General features: G+C 28.9%; 1 protein-coding gene across 1 annotated transcript; it reads left to right on the forward strand.

Moving 5' to 3' along the window:
• Positions 1–8,706: 8,706 nt before the first annotated feature.
• LOC108456156 (basic leucine zipper 1-like) lies at positions 8,707–9,617 on the forward strand. Its single transcript, XM_017754754.2, has one exon. It carries the CDS (start codon positions 9,036–9,038, stop codon positions 9,504–9,506), a length of 471 nt encoding a protein of 156 aa, XP_017610243.1. The 5' UTR covers positions 8,707–9,035; the 3' UTR covers positions 9,507–9,617.
• Positions 9,618–14,956: the final 5,339 nt, after the last annotated feature.

Raw genomic sequence — 14,956 nt, forward strand, 5'->3', positions numbered from 1 at the left:
AAATTAAACTACGGCTTTAAAAATAATTTCAAAATGGATAAGGGTTAAGTTAGAAGATTTAAGATACTTTGTTGCAGGTTCAATCATTGATTTATATTTTATTTTCATTATCCATAACGATGGGTAGGAAGTAGGAACTAAGTCGGAGGTAGTCCCTTGGTTAAAAGGTGCAATTGCAGTTTTAATCCCCCATAAAAATCAGCAATTCAATTTAATTATTTTTTACTTTGATTAAATGGCAATTTTTCATTTCTCGTCTCTCCAAATTAACTATTAATTTTAATCATTTTAACATATATTTTTAGCTTTGATCCCTAAATTTGATTAATTTTATTTTGACCCAATATAATTTTTTGCTTCTTCTATAAACATGCGTCTCACCTAATCTAGTTAAAAATAAATTCAATTTATTAACATATTGTAATTTGTAAATGGTAAGGGCTCCACTTACACTAATGTAAAATAAAAGGTTTTATACTTCTTGTACCCTTAATCAAAATTAAATTAATGGTTAATGTTAAAACTTTATTTTAGTTAAAAAGATTTAGTTGATTAGATATTTCTTTCCTTTTTCCATTTTATCTTCCTTAATTATTTCTTTTTTTCTCTCCTTCTCACATATGTGAAATTTGTAGTTTCATCCTGTTTTAACTCTTTCTTGTTATAAATATTTTATTAAGTGGATGCCTATCAAGATCAAGATAAGTTTTGATGTACTTTAAATCCTAATAGTGATTAGAAATAGATCACTACTTCATTTATATTTTTATGCCTATAAATAGACTTTGTAAAAGCATTATAAATATCTCGATTGATCAATAAAAAAACGCTTTATCTTTACTCTCTCATTCTCTTTGTTCTTTATTATCTATCTTTTAGTTTATAACACGTTATCAGCACGATTCTCTTTTAATTGTTTTTCTCCATATGTCACAAAAATATCCCAAAATTTGCTATTGTTGATTACCTCCTAGAGTTGCTGCTATTTCAATTGAGGCCTACACCTTATGGGTAATCATTAGATTCTTTAACCACTCAGTGCTCGTGATAATAGTCAGGGTGATGACGATGGTGTTAAAGATATTCAAGTATATTTTAATATGATTCATTTATTATATCATGTTTATTATAATTGGAGGCTAATTATAACAACATGAAAAGATAGATTTTGATTCGAAATCCATGCATGTTTGCGATGGTGATTATGAAATAAAGATTTTTTTGGGAAGTTTATAAGTTTGTTATAGTAAATCTATTGCATTCCCCGAAATGAACGTAAAAGAAAATATAAACCAATATCATTTCAATATTTGGTAGTACAAAATTAGTCAAAAGTTCCAGAAGAGCTAATATGTTAATATCTTGTGATGGTTAATCCATTGGTTTTAAAATATATTTATAATGGATCTCATCTTGAGATTGTAATTGAGGAAAATATTATATTTCATATGAATTAAAAGAGGATTGAGTTATTGATTATTATGGTTATTAAATTGAATTGATTGTGACTATCTTTGTGATCTTTTGTCATAATCCCTATCAAGGGGTTGAAAGCAAAATATTTAACTGTGAAAGATTTACTTATGAGCAATAGAATATGATAATTCTATCTAAAGCTCGTTATGGTTGGATATAACTGAAGTTGCAAGTGTTTTTTCTTAATTGTGAGTATAACCCTACAGTATTCAGAATAAGTTCTCAATTAAAATTACGTGAAAAATATTACTGATGAGAACTTGCAAGAGAGAAAACTTCTGTATGAAGTCATTAGTTATGTACCTGTTGTACACCCGGAAAATAAGATTCACTCTCAAAGTTTGCTATTAATAAATTTTGATTGGATTCAAAGTCTACTAATGGAGTTTAATTTGCTTACTTCTTATTGTCAAGACTCAACGTAGAACAAAATAGGTACATCTTTACATATTAAATTGACTTGATATATGGTTTAAATATTTGAGATTGTCTTCTTTTTTAAGTTTTAATTACATGGGTTACATATTGTTTTAAGCATCTCATTTGTTCATAAAATGAATATTAACTGATTTATTTATGTTGCTATAATAGATTTTATAATTAAATAATATATTTGATTAAAACATATTTTGTATGCAAATTTGTGTTAATAAACCAATGAATTTTATGGTTATTCAGATTTGATTTAATTCAAAAATTGTTAAAAGTAGTAGTTCATACTTTTATATTATTTCATTTGTTAATTATTTAGAGAATGGCATAAGCAATTATAAATGAAAATTTCGTGAGCATGAATGGTTGGATTTTGAATTAAATTTCATGCATGTTTATGATGATGGTTATGAAAAAATTGATAGTTTTTCATTATGTCATATTTTTATGTTTGAGATGTGACTTTTATTGATATGTTTAATTTAGGTTTTTTTTTAATACATGACCTAGTCAATTATTCGTAATAGTTGATTGAAATGCAAAACTCTTATTAAAAGGGTTTTAAAATATTTTGAATTGATCTCATATCTCATTATGGTTAAACAAAATGATGAGTTATTTGTTCCACTAGTTTTGCTCCATTCCCTGAAGTGAATGTAGCAATTCATAACAATTATGAAAATTTAACTTATTGTCATTATTGACAAAAGATAAGAAGAAGATGAATGATTCAAAATATTTTTATTCTTAGTATCGAATGTTCAATTATTTATATTAATTTATCATTCCTTGAAGCAGATGATATCTATATAATCTTATTGGTAAGAAATATGATATATACTTACATATATTGTCTGAATTACTTTTTGCACATTACTTGAAGTGAATGTCATCAATAAATATAATATATATTTTTTGGAGGTTTGAAAATTTTGGCATATTCCTTGAAGCAAATATTGCATATAATTATTTAGAAATTATACTTATTGACTTAGTGGCATTATAGACTTCACATTGATTTAGACATTTCCAGTAATAAATGTCACAATAGTATTTATATGTGGATACAAAGTAAAATGAATGATAGTAAAATATCAATTTGTTACAATTTAGTACAATTGAAACACATATTAAAGTAAACAGAAGTTTATTGATACAAATACATTTACTACTTGGCGAGACCAATTAAACCAATATGGATCATATATGATGCGAAAATTAATTGAAAATTCATATGGACATTCATTAAAGAACCAAAAGATTCTTTAATTTAAAGAATTCTCATTTGTTGTTTGTTCTCAATGAAAATTGATTCTTAGAAACTCACTAGCTAAAGTTGAGATTTAATGTCTTGCATTTCTAAAATGAATATTCATTCACCATGTGGATTATTTTGATATTATATGATTTTGGTAGATGCATCTACAAAATAATCACGTATGTGTTATCAACTTGCAACCTGTCGTCTGCAAGATTGCTTATTTAAATAATTAATTTCAGATCATGCAATTAAGACAATTCATCTTGCTAATACTGATGAGTTTATATCTCAGTCTCTTATTGATTGAGTTTGAAAATTTTTTGTAAAAGCTTGTTATTTATGTGCATAATGGTTTAGAGAAATTATTGATTGAACGCGTCTGATTAATGTTTAAACCATTACTTATGAAACTAAATTTCCTATTTTAACTTGAGATTATGTTGATTTACATGTTGTATGCATCAAGCCAATAAGTTATAAATACTCCCCATTACAATTGATTTTTTATTAAGAGCTAAATATTTTTCATCTTTGAATTTTTGTATATGCGTATATGTTCCAATTGCTCCACCACAACAAAGATGAGTGAATACTCAAAGAAAGTTGGGTATATATATTAATTATGAGTCTCCTTGTATTATTATATGTTTTAAATGTATTGGAGATTCAATTATGACATGATTTGTGATTACTATTTTGATTCGATAGTTTTCCCGACCTTAGGGAAAGAGAAATAATAACTTGTAATGAGTTAGGGGGGAGAGTAATTTAAACTAGTAGTTTAACAAGGATAACTCATTACAAGTTCCAAAGATGAAAATTCTTCTAGATGGCTATATAATGAAGTCGGGTGCTCCAGAAGAGACCCAAAACATAACTAATAAGTAAAACTCTAGAAGAGATTCAAGAACCTAAAACTGAAGATTAAAATAGTGAAAATAAGAGATCTTGATAAGTTATGTCAATTCAAGAAAATGTCGAACCAATAATAAAAGTGGTCGACAGTGATTTTGCATATAATATTATTGTTAAAATAATGAAATAAAAGGACAATCTTGAATAAATATATTGAGAAATATAGATATGGAATAGATTGGTCAAAATAGAAAGATGCAACTCAAATTCGTGGAGTTTTTGGACCAATAGTCTTAGGCTTCCTTTGGTTCTCTGTTTAGCATCAATACAGTATGTTTTCTATTACTTTTTGTGCAATCGCAGCACAAAGCTCCCTTTGGATGACCAAATTCTAGTGCGGTGGAAGGGAATAGATCGCTTCACACCCTAAAATTTTCACCGCTCCATTTATGTTTAGTTGAAATTTCAAAGCTGCAAACGCTTACATGACTTTTTTATTCTTTTTCATTTATTAATAAATTGAATAAAGAAAAGTAAAAGAACACTTTGATGGTTAAAGAAAAATAATAAACATTTTATAACAAACTAATATATCTTATTATCAAAAGAAATTTTAATTTACCATTCCTTAATTAACTACTTTTAGATTATTTATTTTAATTTTAATTTTAATTATTTTGATTTAAAAATTTTAAAATTCCCATTTTATATAATAAAATATCGGAAGATACATTTTAATATTTTATTAAATGAATTTATAAATTCACATATTTTAATAATTTCGTAAAAGTAAAATAATTTTAAAAACTTCTATTATATATTATTTCTAATATAATGTCCTTAATAGTCATTTTCTATTCTCACCTCACCGCTACAGCTGCATTTAAATCCAAACACACACTCTGTCACTGTTTCTAATCTCACCGCTACAGTATCCAATCTCACCGCTTCAGTAACTAATCTCACCGCCACCACTATTTTTAACCTCACCAGAGGTAAACACACCACCCATCCAAACTAAGCCTTAATATCGAAAGGTATAAAGCCACTGAGGGTGCAAATGAAGTAGTTTTGCAAAAACAAAATAAAAATATGAAGTTTTTGCAGTCTTGCCATTGATTATGAAAAGATATAATATTCTTTTGTTGTTAGATATATTATTAAACTGACAGTCCATAAAAGATTTAACTTGCGTCTAATGGTTGTTGTTACAACCTTTTATGAATCACTGTATAGTGTAAAGTTTATATTAAAATACTTGAAGGATTTAGAATGCTAGAAGCATATTGAAATTCTCAGGAAATTATTCATTTATATGATTTGAAACAATTTGAACATATGTGATAAATTTGACATAATGAATAGTAGTTGAAGGAGGATTATAAAATGATCAAAAATACTTATTTGTGTTTTTATAGAAGAATTATGATTAAAATTTGCTATGATTATTGTTGAAACTCCTCACGAGATCAAAATATATTTCCTCCAAATTTTCTCTCACTCATGACTTTCAAAAGAATGGTGATATAAATGCTTAGTAAATACATTCAAATAATAATTTGAAAAACTAGTATTCAAGATTGAATACATAGAATATGAAAAAGTATGTGATATTTTCATGAGGGGGAGTAAATACGCGTTGTATTCTTTTTCCCTTAATCGAGGTTTTGTCCCATTGGGTTTTCTTGATAAACTTTTTAATGAGGCAGCATATTATGCGTATTATAGATATGTGTACTCTTTTTATTCATTAGGAATTTTTTTTCCCACTGGGTTTTTTTCTTAGTAAGGTTTTAACGAGACACGTTATCTACCAATGGACATCCAATGTGGGAGTGTTACGAATATCTTATTAAGTGGATGTCCATCAAGATCAAGATAAGTTTTGATGTACTTTAAATTCTAATAGTGATTAGAAGTAGATCTCTACTTCATTTATACTTCTTATACCTACAAATAGAGACTTTGGAAAAGCATTGTAAACATCTTGATTGATCAATAAAAATACGCTCTCTCTTTGCTCTTTCATTCTCTTTGTTTTTTATTCTTTGTCTTTTAGTTGATAATATTTCCAATTAATTTCTTTATTATACTGATTTTTTACATTATTAAGAAGAGGTCAACTAAATTTTTGAAGTGTCATTTGTCTAGAGTCAACAAACTTCTCAATTAATTGATATTATTCTTAAGTCTATTTGAAATTTTATTTTCCTACTCTAAAATGATTTCGAGTGCCTGAGGAAATCACCCAGGGCACAAGTTTATATAGCAGGAGCACCTGAATTAAGCAACCTTCTAAAAATTCATACTAACGTTAGTATACAAAATTTTGATAATGGAAGATGATGATGGTGAAAGGGGAAGAAATATTTTTCATATTTAATTTTTATTTAAAATAATATTTTAATTTTATCCATAGATTTAATTTTGATTAATAAAAGTTAAAATATTCTATATATTAGTTATATAGATAGTGTATGATGAGATAAGACGAAATGAAAGCATGGAGTTGATGGTTGGATGGCGATGGCGCAGCCAAATTGCAGAGACGTAAATACATAAAACGATATTACAAAAATGAAAATGTTGGGCTCTTACGTACATGTAGGACCATTGGCATTATTAACTTATCTGCAAAAGCATTTAAATTTTATATTCTAATATTACTCAAATACGAAATGTGATGTAATGATTACTTATTTTATTTTTAATAATATGATCGAGATTCAATATCTATTCATAGAAATGAAATAAATTTCATTATTATCTGTATATCTATTCCAAAAACACTTACTATTAATGATGATACCGTGATTTTGATTAAAATAATTTTATTGGATTCGACTACCATTTTCAAACGAAGTATAGCTAAAAATGGGGCATGCAAGATTCGGGTTTGGTCTACAAATGCAGCTAATTTAGCTAAGGAAGACAATAACAAGATAAAAAGGAAATACCCCAAATTGGTTGATATGATTATCTTTAGATTCGAATATTTTAGAATTTTAACCTTCTATTACGTTGTATTTATATTATAAAAATTGAAAAGTGACTCCTACTTTGATTTAATCTTTATATAAACACATGAAATTTGAACTAATTTGTAGCATATAATCTAAGTAAACAATTTAATCACAAAATATAATTAAAATATTTTAAAGTAATGATCCACCTTTATTATATTCTCTAACTATGATGTTTATTGGATAAGAAAGAAAAATAAAAAGGATAGATGGATAAGTCTATAGTAGAACTACGGACAGGATTTCCAATTTGTGCTCATTTATTATTTAAATAAAATAGTTTAGTGTATAAAAACACTTTTTTTAATATTTTATTACCATGATCCAACCTTAGGTTTAATAAATAGTCCCAAGAAAAGAAGAAAATACTAGAAATTGAATGGGATAATGATAAAGAAACTTTAGGTAAGAAAGATGGCTTCTTTTAGTTCCAAGTGTTGTCCCCAAATTAAGTTGGTTTTGTATTGACTTTGCTACCATTACTTTATTTTGTGGGTTTTAATTTAGTAGAATAAAAAACAAAAAAACAAAAGAAATGTTAATTGCCTTATCTGATGACTGATAGTATGATTTTTTAATTGATTGTACCATTCAGATTGTTATTTTCTTGTTCAAGTCTGAGGCTTTTGTTTGGTGTGAAAAAAACTAAAAACAAAGTAACGGGAAAAGTCTTTGTTCAATGTTCATTTCCTGTCTAAAAAAACAGATTAGGAAGTTAAATTGATTTATTTATAATAAGTCCTTATAAAATAATTAAAATTCAATTAAGTCCTTAAAAAAACCTAATTAAATTCTTTGAATCATGAAATATTACATCCAATTGAATTCTTTGAATTCATTTTTTTTCATTAAAGCCATGACGGGCCATTAAGGGATGAGTGTGGCAAGCTAACATAAAAAATGAGAACGCAGAGACCTTAATTGTTTTTTTATTTATTTTATCTCGGTTTATTTGGTATTTTGGCTATTTTAAAGATATAAATTTAGATCAAAATATATCATTAGTCTTAATATTTGAATGGAGTTAAAATTTTAATCATTTACACTCAAAATTTATTTACTATCAATTATGCTTATTTGAGTTCCTAATGCTTTATTTTTAAAATTAGCATGATTATATAGGTGTCTTGATACCAAATTTTGACGAAGAAAAGTAACCGAGTTAACAAATAGACAAATATTTTTAAATCAAAAATAATAATATTTATTTTTAAATTTTTTAGGCAGATGGATTGAATCTCAAATTTTACAGGAGTGTAGGGACTAACACCATATTTTGATTATAAAATTAAACAAAAATAATTAAGTAATTATTACCTTGGAACTCCCTTTATGGAACAAAATTGAAACATATAAATCCCTTAACCTTGACCAATTGATCTCCTAAATCAAATGAAAAAAAAAAAGTCAAAACCAGCTGGGATTCAATGTTTTGGTTTAGCATTTACATTATATACATTTGATTTGACCAATAAAAAATCAAATATGGAAACGAAACTATAATTGAATTGACACACGTTTCTCAACCATAGAAGATTCCATTTCTTTTTCATTTTTTTAATCTTTTGATTGATCAAAAAGGATAAACTTTGTTATATTTTTCTTTTATGATTTTTCTATTTTTAAGATAAACCCTTTGCTTTTTCTTTTTTTTTTTGGGTTTATATATACCCTTTGGTTTCAACATTCAATCTCTCAAAACATTTATAATTAAACCCTTTCAAATTCTTAGCTATTGAGAGATTTTCTTTCTATGATATGAATTGATTTTCCTTACAAGATATATGATATGAACAGCCTTTCATCATTCTCACAATCTCTTTTATTTCATTCAATTTCTATTGTTATTCTCCATTGGTTTTATATCTTCTCTTCCATCTTGGGTTGATTTTCTTTTCACATAAATTTTGTAAACTTTCAAGAAAATTAGGGTTTTTTTAACAAGTTCTTGGTGGATACCATATTTGTCATTTACACTCACTGATCCAATGTCGAATGTTCCGGGGATGATGAGCTCCGGGTCCGAACCCGATGCTCGAGGCGTTAACGTGGACGAGAAAAAACGAAAGAGGATGATATCGAACCGAGAATCAGCCCGACGATCACGGATGAAGAAGCAAAAGCTTTTGGAAGATTTGGTCACGGAAGTTGCTTCGTTGAAGGTTCAAATTCATAACAACACTAACAAATATGAAGCTTTGATGCAAAAGATTGTGGTTTTGGAATCAGAAAACAATGCTTTGAAGGTTCAACAAATGGAATTGGCTCAATACTTAAAAAACCTTCAACTGATGCAAACTCAAATGGAATTGTTGGAATTCAATTTGATGAATCAGCCTGGAAGAACCCTTTGTGACATAATTGTGGACATTAATGAACCCCCAAAAGTTCAGTCTTGGCAATGCCATGGTTCAAATCAGCCTGCAATTATGGCCTTTACTGAAATGTTGAACTATTGATGTATACAGAAAAAAAAATGAGTGATAATGTTAATGGGTTTCTTGGGAATGTTTGATTTTTTGCATTTTGTAAAAACATGGAATAAATAAATTGTTTATTAGTGTGTTAAATTTGCTTTTAAAAGATTAGTTTTTCTTTTTATGTGTTTAATCGAATTTCAAAGGCATACGTGATAAGGTCGTTTATGATTATCTTATTCTTCTTATCCTTTCGTTTCTTTGTCAATTTGCTTTTGCATCAAAGATATTAAATAAGAGTCCAAATTTTCATGCTATCTACAATTATTTTATTGTAGAACAAAACCAGCAGAATTATCTTCTTTTCTTTTTCTTGATAAAAGTGTTAGGATCTAATGGTTAGACTTGGGTATTTTGCTTTATCATCTCAGAACGACAAAACATTCTCATATTCATAGGAATATATACTATTATTGATATGATTATCATACATGTAAAATTACCACAGAAAATTAGGTTATATTTTGTTTTTCTGTTTAAAAAAACAAATTAATCTTTTAACATTAGATTAAATAATAAATTGATTATTTCTACTATTAAATGATGATGTATAATTGTTTGACTGCTTAAATTAGTCCATTTATGTCAAAAATTTTAAAATTCCATTGTCTATTAAAGATTCATTCATTTTTTCTATTAAAAATATCATCCATTTTGCTTGAATTAGTCCCTCCACGATACAGATGGCACACCAAGAGTTATTGTCTGATTACTTCATCAATCCCGGTAGCATTTAATAGTAAAAATGGATAGAATTTTTAAAAGAAAAATTAATTTTCTCTTTATAGTCTAATGCATAAAGACTAGTTGATCCCATTTTTAGTAGGAGCAAAATACAATACAATTACTAAGACAGGAATCTACACGATAATTTTACCCTTTTATCATTAGAAGCTTTCAAATTCCTTTGTTGTACAAGTGGGGATTAATGTTTTCCCAACTTCAATTTCAACCTTTAAGTTTCGAACATAAACTCCGTTAACTAAGAGTTCATTTGATTAACCGGTGAGAATGCTGCTACCATTACATGTTCAAGATCTAGTCCCAAAACAGCACGATAAAAATCATTTTCATAGAACATCTAAATAAAACCTCAATTCTTACCCAACATCATCTAAATGAAGCCTTAATCTATTAGTGGAATGAAGCCTACTAAAACCACAAAACTTAATTTGGAATGATTCAAACCAACTTTTTGAGACATCCCTTCAGTTTACATGGCATCCAAAGAGTGAAAGCATGTATGCCTCATTTAAAAAATTTCGAGTTATTAATTTGCTTTAGTGCAAGGCATTGAGTTATTTGTAAATATAGGAATAGATTTACACCCAGGCTTAGCTAGTGAGCTTAATTGTTAGATAGACAGTTGGAACCAAGTGAGGCATGTTTCATAATATGTTAACGGTTGAGTAGTCTGCTTGATTTGATAGGTTTAGTTTGCATGATTTAATTTTTTAAACAAGATATTTTTATTATGAATCGAATAAAATTTAAATTTAAATATAAAAAAAATTTGAAACCGAAGAATAATCCAATTCAACCTAACTCACAAGTAAGTCTAAGAAAAATATTTCATTACAAGTTACACTAACTTACCAAAGACAAGTTAAATTACATGCATTTGACCCATGTAATTGACACTAACAATAAATCCTTTGTAACTGCACTAATGACTTACTTAGATGTATTTATTTTTAAGGAAGTGAATTTGTAATACAGTAACTAGAAATATTTTGGTTTAACAGTTGGAAAAAGTTGAGAAAATCGAAAACCAATTTAAATTATAATGTTTAATTTGTCCTCAATTGGGGTTATACTTAATTATATTTGGTTTGATGGTTGGAATCGGTTTGATTTTTTATTTGTAAGATAAAAAAGAACAGTTATTTGAATCAAATTTAGGAATCTTCAATTAGGTTAACATTTTGGGTAAATTTTCAAAGTTATGGAACCATTACTATTCACAGAGCTCAAGTTTATTAAAGATAAATTAACTTGCTTGAAATAACTTTGATTAATTCAATCTATTGTGGTTTAATAATACACTGATTTTATATATCAATTACGTTTCTTATTATGAGATTCACTAAAAAATTTAAAAATTACCAAAATATCTAACCATTTATCAATATTTTTAACATTTTATTAATATAGAAAAATATTGAGATAGTAGTGGTCTTGACCCTAAGAATAAAATATAACTCTTAAATTTTTTATAAAATCACAAATTAATATAATAATAAATTTATATTTTTATCTCCTCGAAATCTATCAACAATAATATGAAATAATGTAATAAGAGAAGGGTTTAAACCCACAGTATTGTCTTTGATTTCCCTTGGCCTACTGTGATTCATGTGTGCTACTGTGGAAACCCAACCAATTTAAGGATTTCTTGGTCCAATGACAACCCAAATAGGAGTTTTTTTAGGTGCAAGAAGTATGGGAATAGGTTTCAAAATGCATGTCGTTTTTTCATCTAGTTTGATCCACCATTGACACCTCAATCACGAATTGTGTTGTTGGGTGTTTTGAAAAAATTCAGGACAATGTAAGATGCTGTCACATCCCAAATCTGGTGAATCTAAGAGAAAGGGTTAAGGTTATCTATTTTGGCACACTTAAGTGATTAATCCACCAATTTATAAGTTATTGGCGAACTAATGATTGGCGCATAAAGTATCTGTCGTAGAAGTAATTAAAGAGTTTATCTCAGGTTATTCCGATATTTAAGAAAAGATTAGGACAAGCGAAGAGTAAGATGGATGAGAGTTGCCACCAAATGTATAGTACACCTAGTTGCATGAGTACTATGCTAGTTGGATTTTGTAAGAAAAGATTAGGACAAGCGAAGAGTCTCCGTTGCCGGATTAGGGTTACAAAGCATTATCGTACAATCAAAAATATTTTAAACATCATAACATTCATTACTTTAATTATATCATAAACCATTCATTCACATGCACTCTGTCCTTAAATCAAGCCTTTAGGGCCCTAAGAATAACTTTGAAGCAGTTCAGGACTAATTTGAAACAAAACAAAAAGTTTAGAAAAAAGTTGCAAAATTTGGGAAACAACGGTCACACGACCGTGTGGCCAGGCCTTGTGGAATCACCCCAGGCCGTGTAACAGCTCGATTTTGGGGCTAGTCGGAATAGTGGTATCGGAACCACAAATCTGAAGTCAGAGAAATTATTTTATTATTATTTTGGAGTCATAGCATGTTTATATTAGTATATGAAAAATTTGGTGAGTTAATTTTGACGTTTGTGAGCCCAATTGCGAAAAAAGACTAAGTCGCATAAAGTGCAAAAGTTCTATTTTGATAGCTAAAGGTGTGATTTTATTAGATAAGCAAAGTTGGGGGATTTTAAAGGGCAATTAGACCTCTAGATATAGAGTGGCCGGCCATAGGAGACATATGTGGTCAAAATTTTTAAAATTTGTTGGGTTAGGTGACCAATTTTGACTAAAATAGAAATAAAATAAAAGAAGGATGATATTATCCCTCACTTACCTCTTTTATCCACCGAAAATTAGCCATTGAAGGGGGTTTGAGAGCTTAAAGTTTTCAACAACTTGAAGCACTCACAAGTAAGTGATTTCCATATCCTTTGTTGATGATTTTTGCATTTTTTAGACCCTTGAAGCATGAGCTTTCAAATGAGTGGTATATCTTGCAAAATGGTTGAAGGTATAGGGTTTTGCCACGAGAGAATTTAGGGTGTTTTCTGAAATTTTATGGAAGAATATGAGTCTTAGTTGTGTAATAGACAACTTTTGTGAAAGGTGTTACCATGAAAACACCAAAAGGGACTATTTTGCACAAGTTGTAAAATAAGTGATAAATGTGTGAAATAGAGAGAATTTGGGGTTCCTATAAGAGTCAAAAGAGTTCAGCTAAGCTTAAAATGCAAAGAAATTAGATAAAAATCGATTTTCGAGCATAGGGGTAAAATGGTCATTTTGCCAAAGTTTATGGGCAAAATGGTCATTTTACCGAAGATGTGAATTTTTAATTGCTTAATTTTATTTAGTGATTAAATGAGTGCATTTTTCTATTTTAGATCAAAAATTTCCAAATCTGAACCTAGACAGGGGAAAAGCCAAGCAAATCGACTAAATCGACTAGTCGTATACGTTTTGTAATCCGAGGTAAGTTGTATGTAAATAATACAACTACATTACTAATGTATGTGTTGAATTGTATTTGAATTAATATAGCATGAATTGCTTGATTTTGGAATTGAGATGGTATGATGATAATAGAGATAGTAGAGTTCCTGTTTGAACCTAAGAAATAAATCGGACATTCATGTCGTGACATATAGGTTATTATTGGCTAGTGTAAGACATGTCTGGGACATGCATTGGCATTGAGATGAGAGCTAGTGTAAGACATGTCTAGGACATGCATCAGCCTCGAGATGTAAGCCAGTGTAAGACATATTTGGGATATGCATCGGCTACGAGATGATAGTCAGTGTAAGACCATGTTAGGGACATGGCATCGATTTGAGATATGAGCCAGTGGAAGACCATGTCTGGGACATGGCATCGTCACCTTACCCACATTTGAGTCTTAATGAATATCCGGTAGTGTTCCAAATGGTTCAACGGTGAACGTCATGTTCTTAAGCTAATGAAGAAAGTATAATTGTGTTATGAATGGTACAAGTACCTAATTGGTACGTATGAGATATGAGCTCAATATATATAGTAGTTGACTTGTATGGATGGTAATGAGTAAGTTACACTTATGCCCACTTTGGTGTTATGAGCATGTTGATTTTGGATAAATTGTTGTTGTATACTTATTTATTTGCAACTTACTAAACTTTATGCTTACTCCCTTTCCTTTCCATTTCCTTTCAGTGCTGTCTAACTAGCTCAAGGATCACTAGAAGTCAGAGATGTCAATCACACTATCAACCAAAGCATTCGGTATAGTTGGATGTATGGCATGTATAGGACTTAAATATTATTATTTTGTGTCATCGAGGATTGGCCATATGTGTTGGCTTGGGTTGGAAACCCTTCAATTTGTATTAAGCCTTGAATGATGGCTAACATTCATTTTGAATTTATAAAAGATGTATTATCATGGTTGAATGAATGTCTATTATGGCATATTTAGTTATAGGAATTATACTTGTTTCGATATTGGTTGCTATTTGTATGGAATTATATATGTAAGGGTGGCAATGAGGTTTGGTAAATAGCCTTATACTGTCCACACGGGCCTGTGTCTAGGCCGTGATGGCCTGCCCCATGGGAGTGTAGTCCAGCCTGTGTCCCCTGCACGTAAAAACTTCAAGTCAGTATGCATGGTAATAAACACACGGGCAGAGACACGGCCATGCGTCTCAACCGTGTGGAGAACACAGCCCAGCACACGGGCGTGTGCCTTGGTCGTGTGACATTATGAGTAG

This window comes from Gossypium arboreum, chromosome 9 (assembly GCF_025698485.1).
Source record: "Gossypium arboreum isolate Shixiya-1 chromosome 9, ASM2569848v2, whole genome shotgun sequence".
Classification (NCBI taxonomy): domain Eukaryota; kingdom Viridiplantae; phylum Streptophyta; class Magnoliopsida; order Malvales; family Malvaceae; genus Gossypium; species Gossypium arboreum.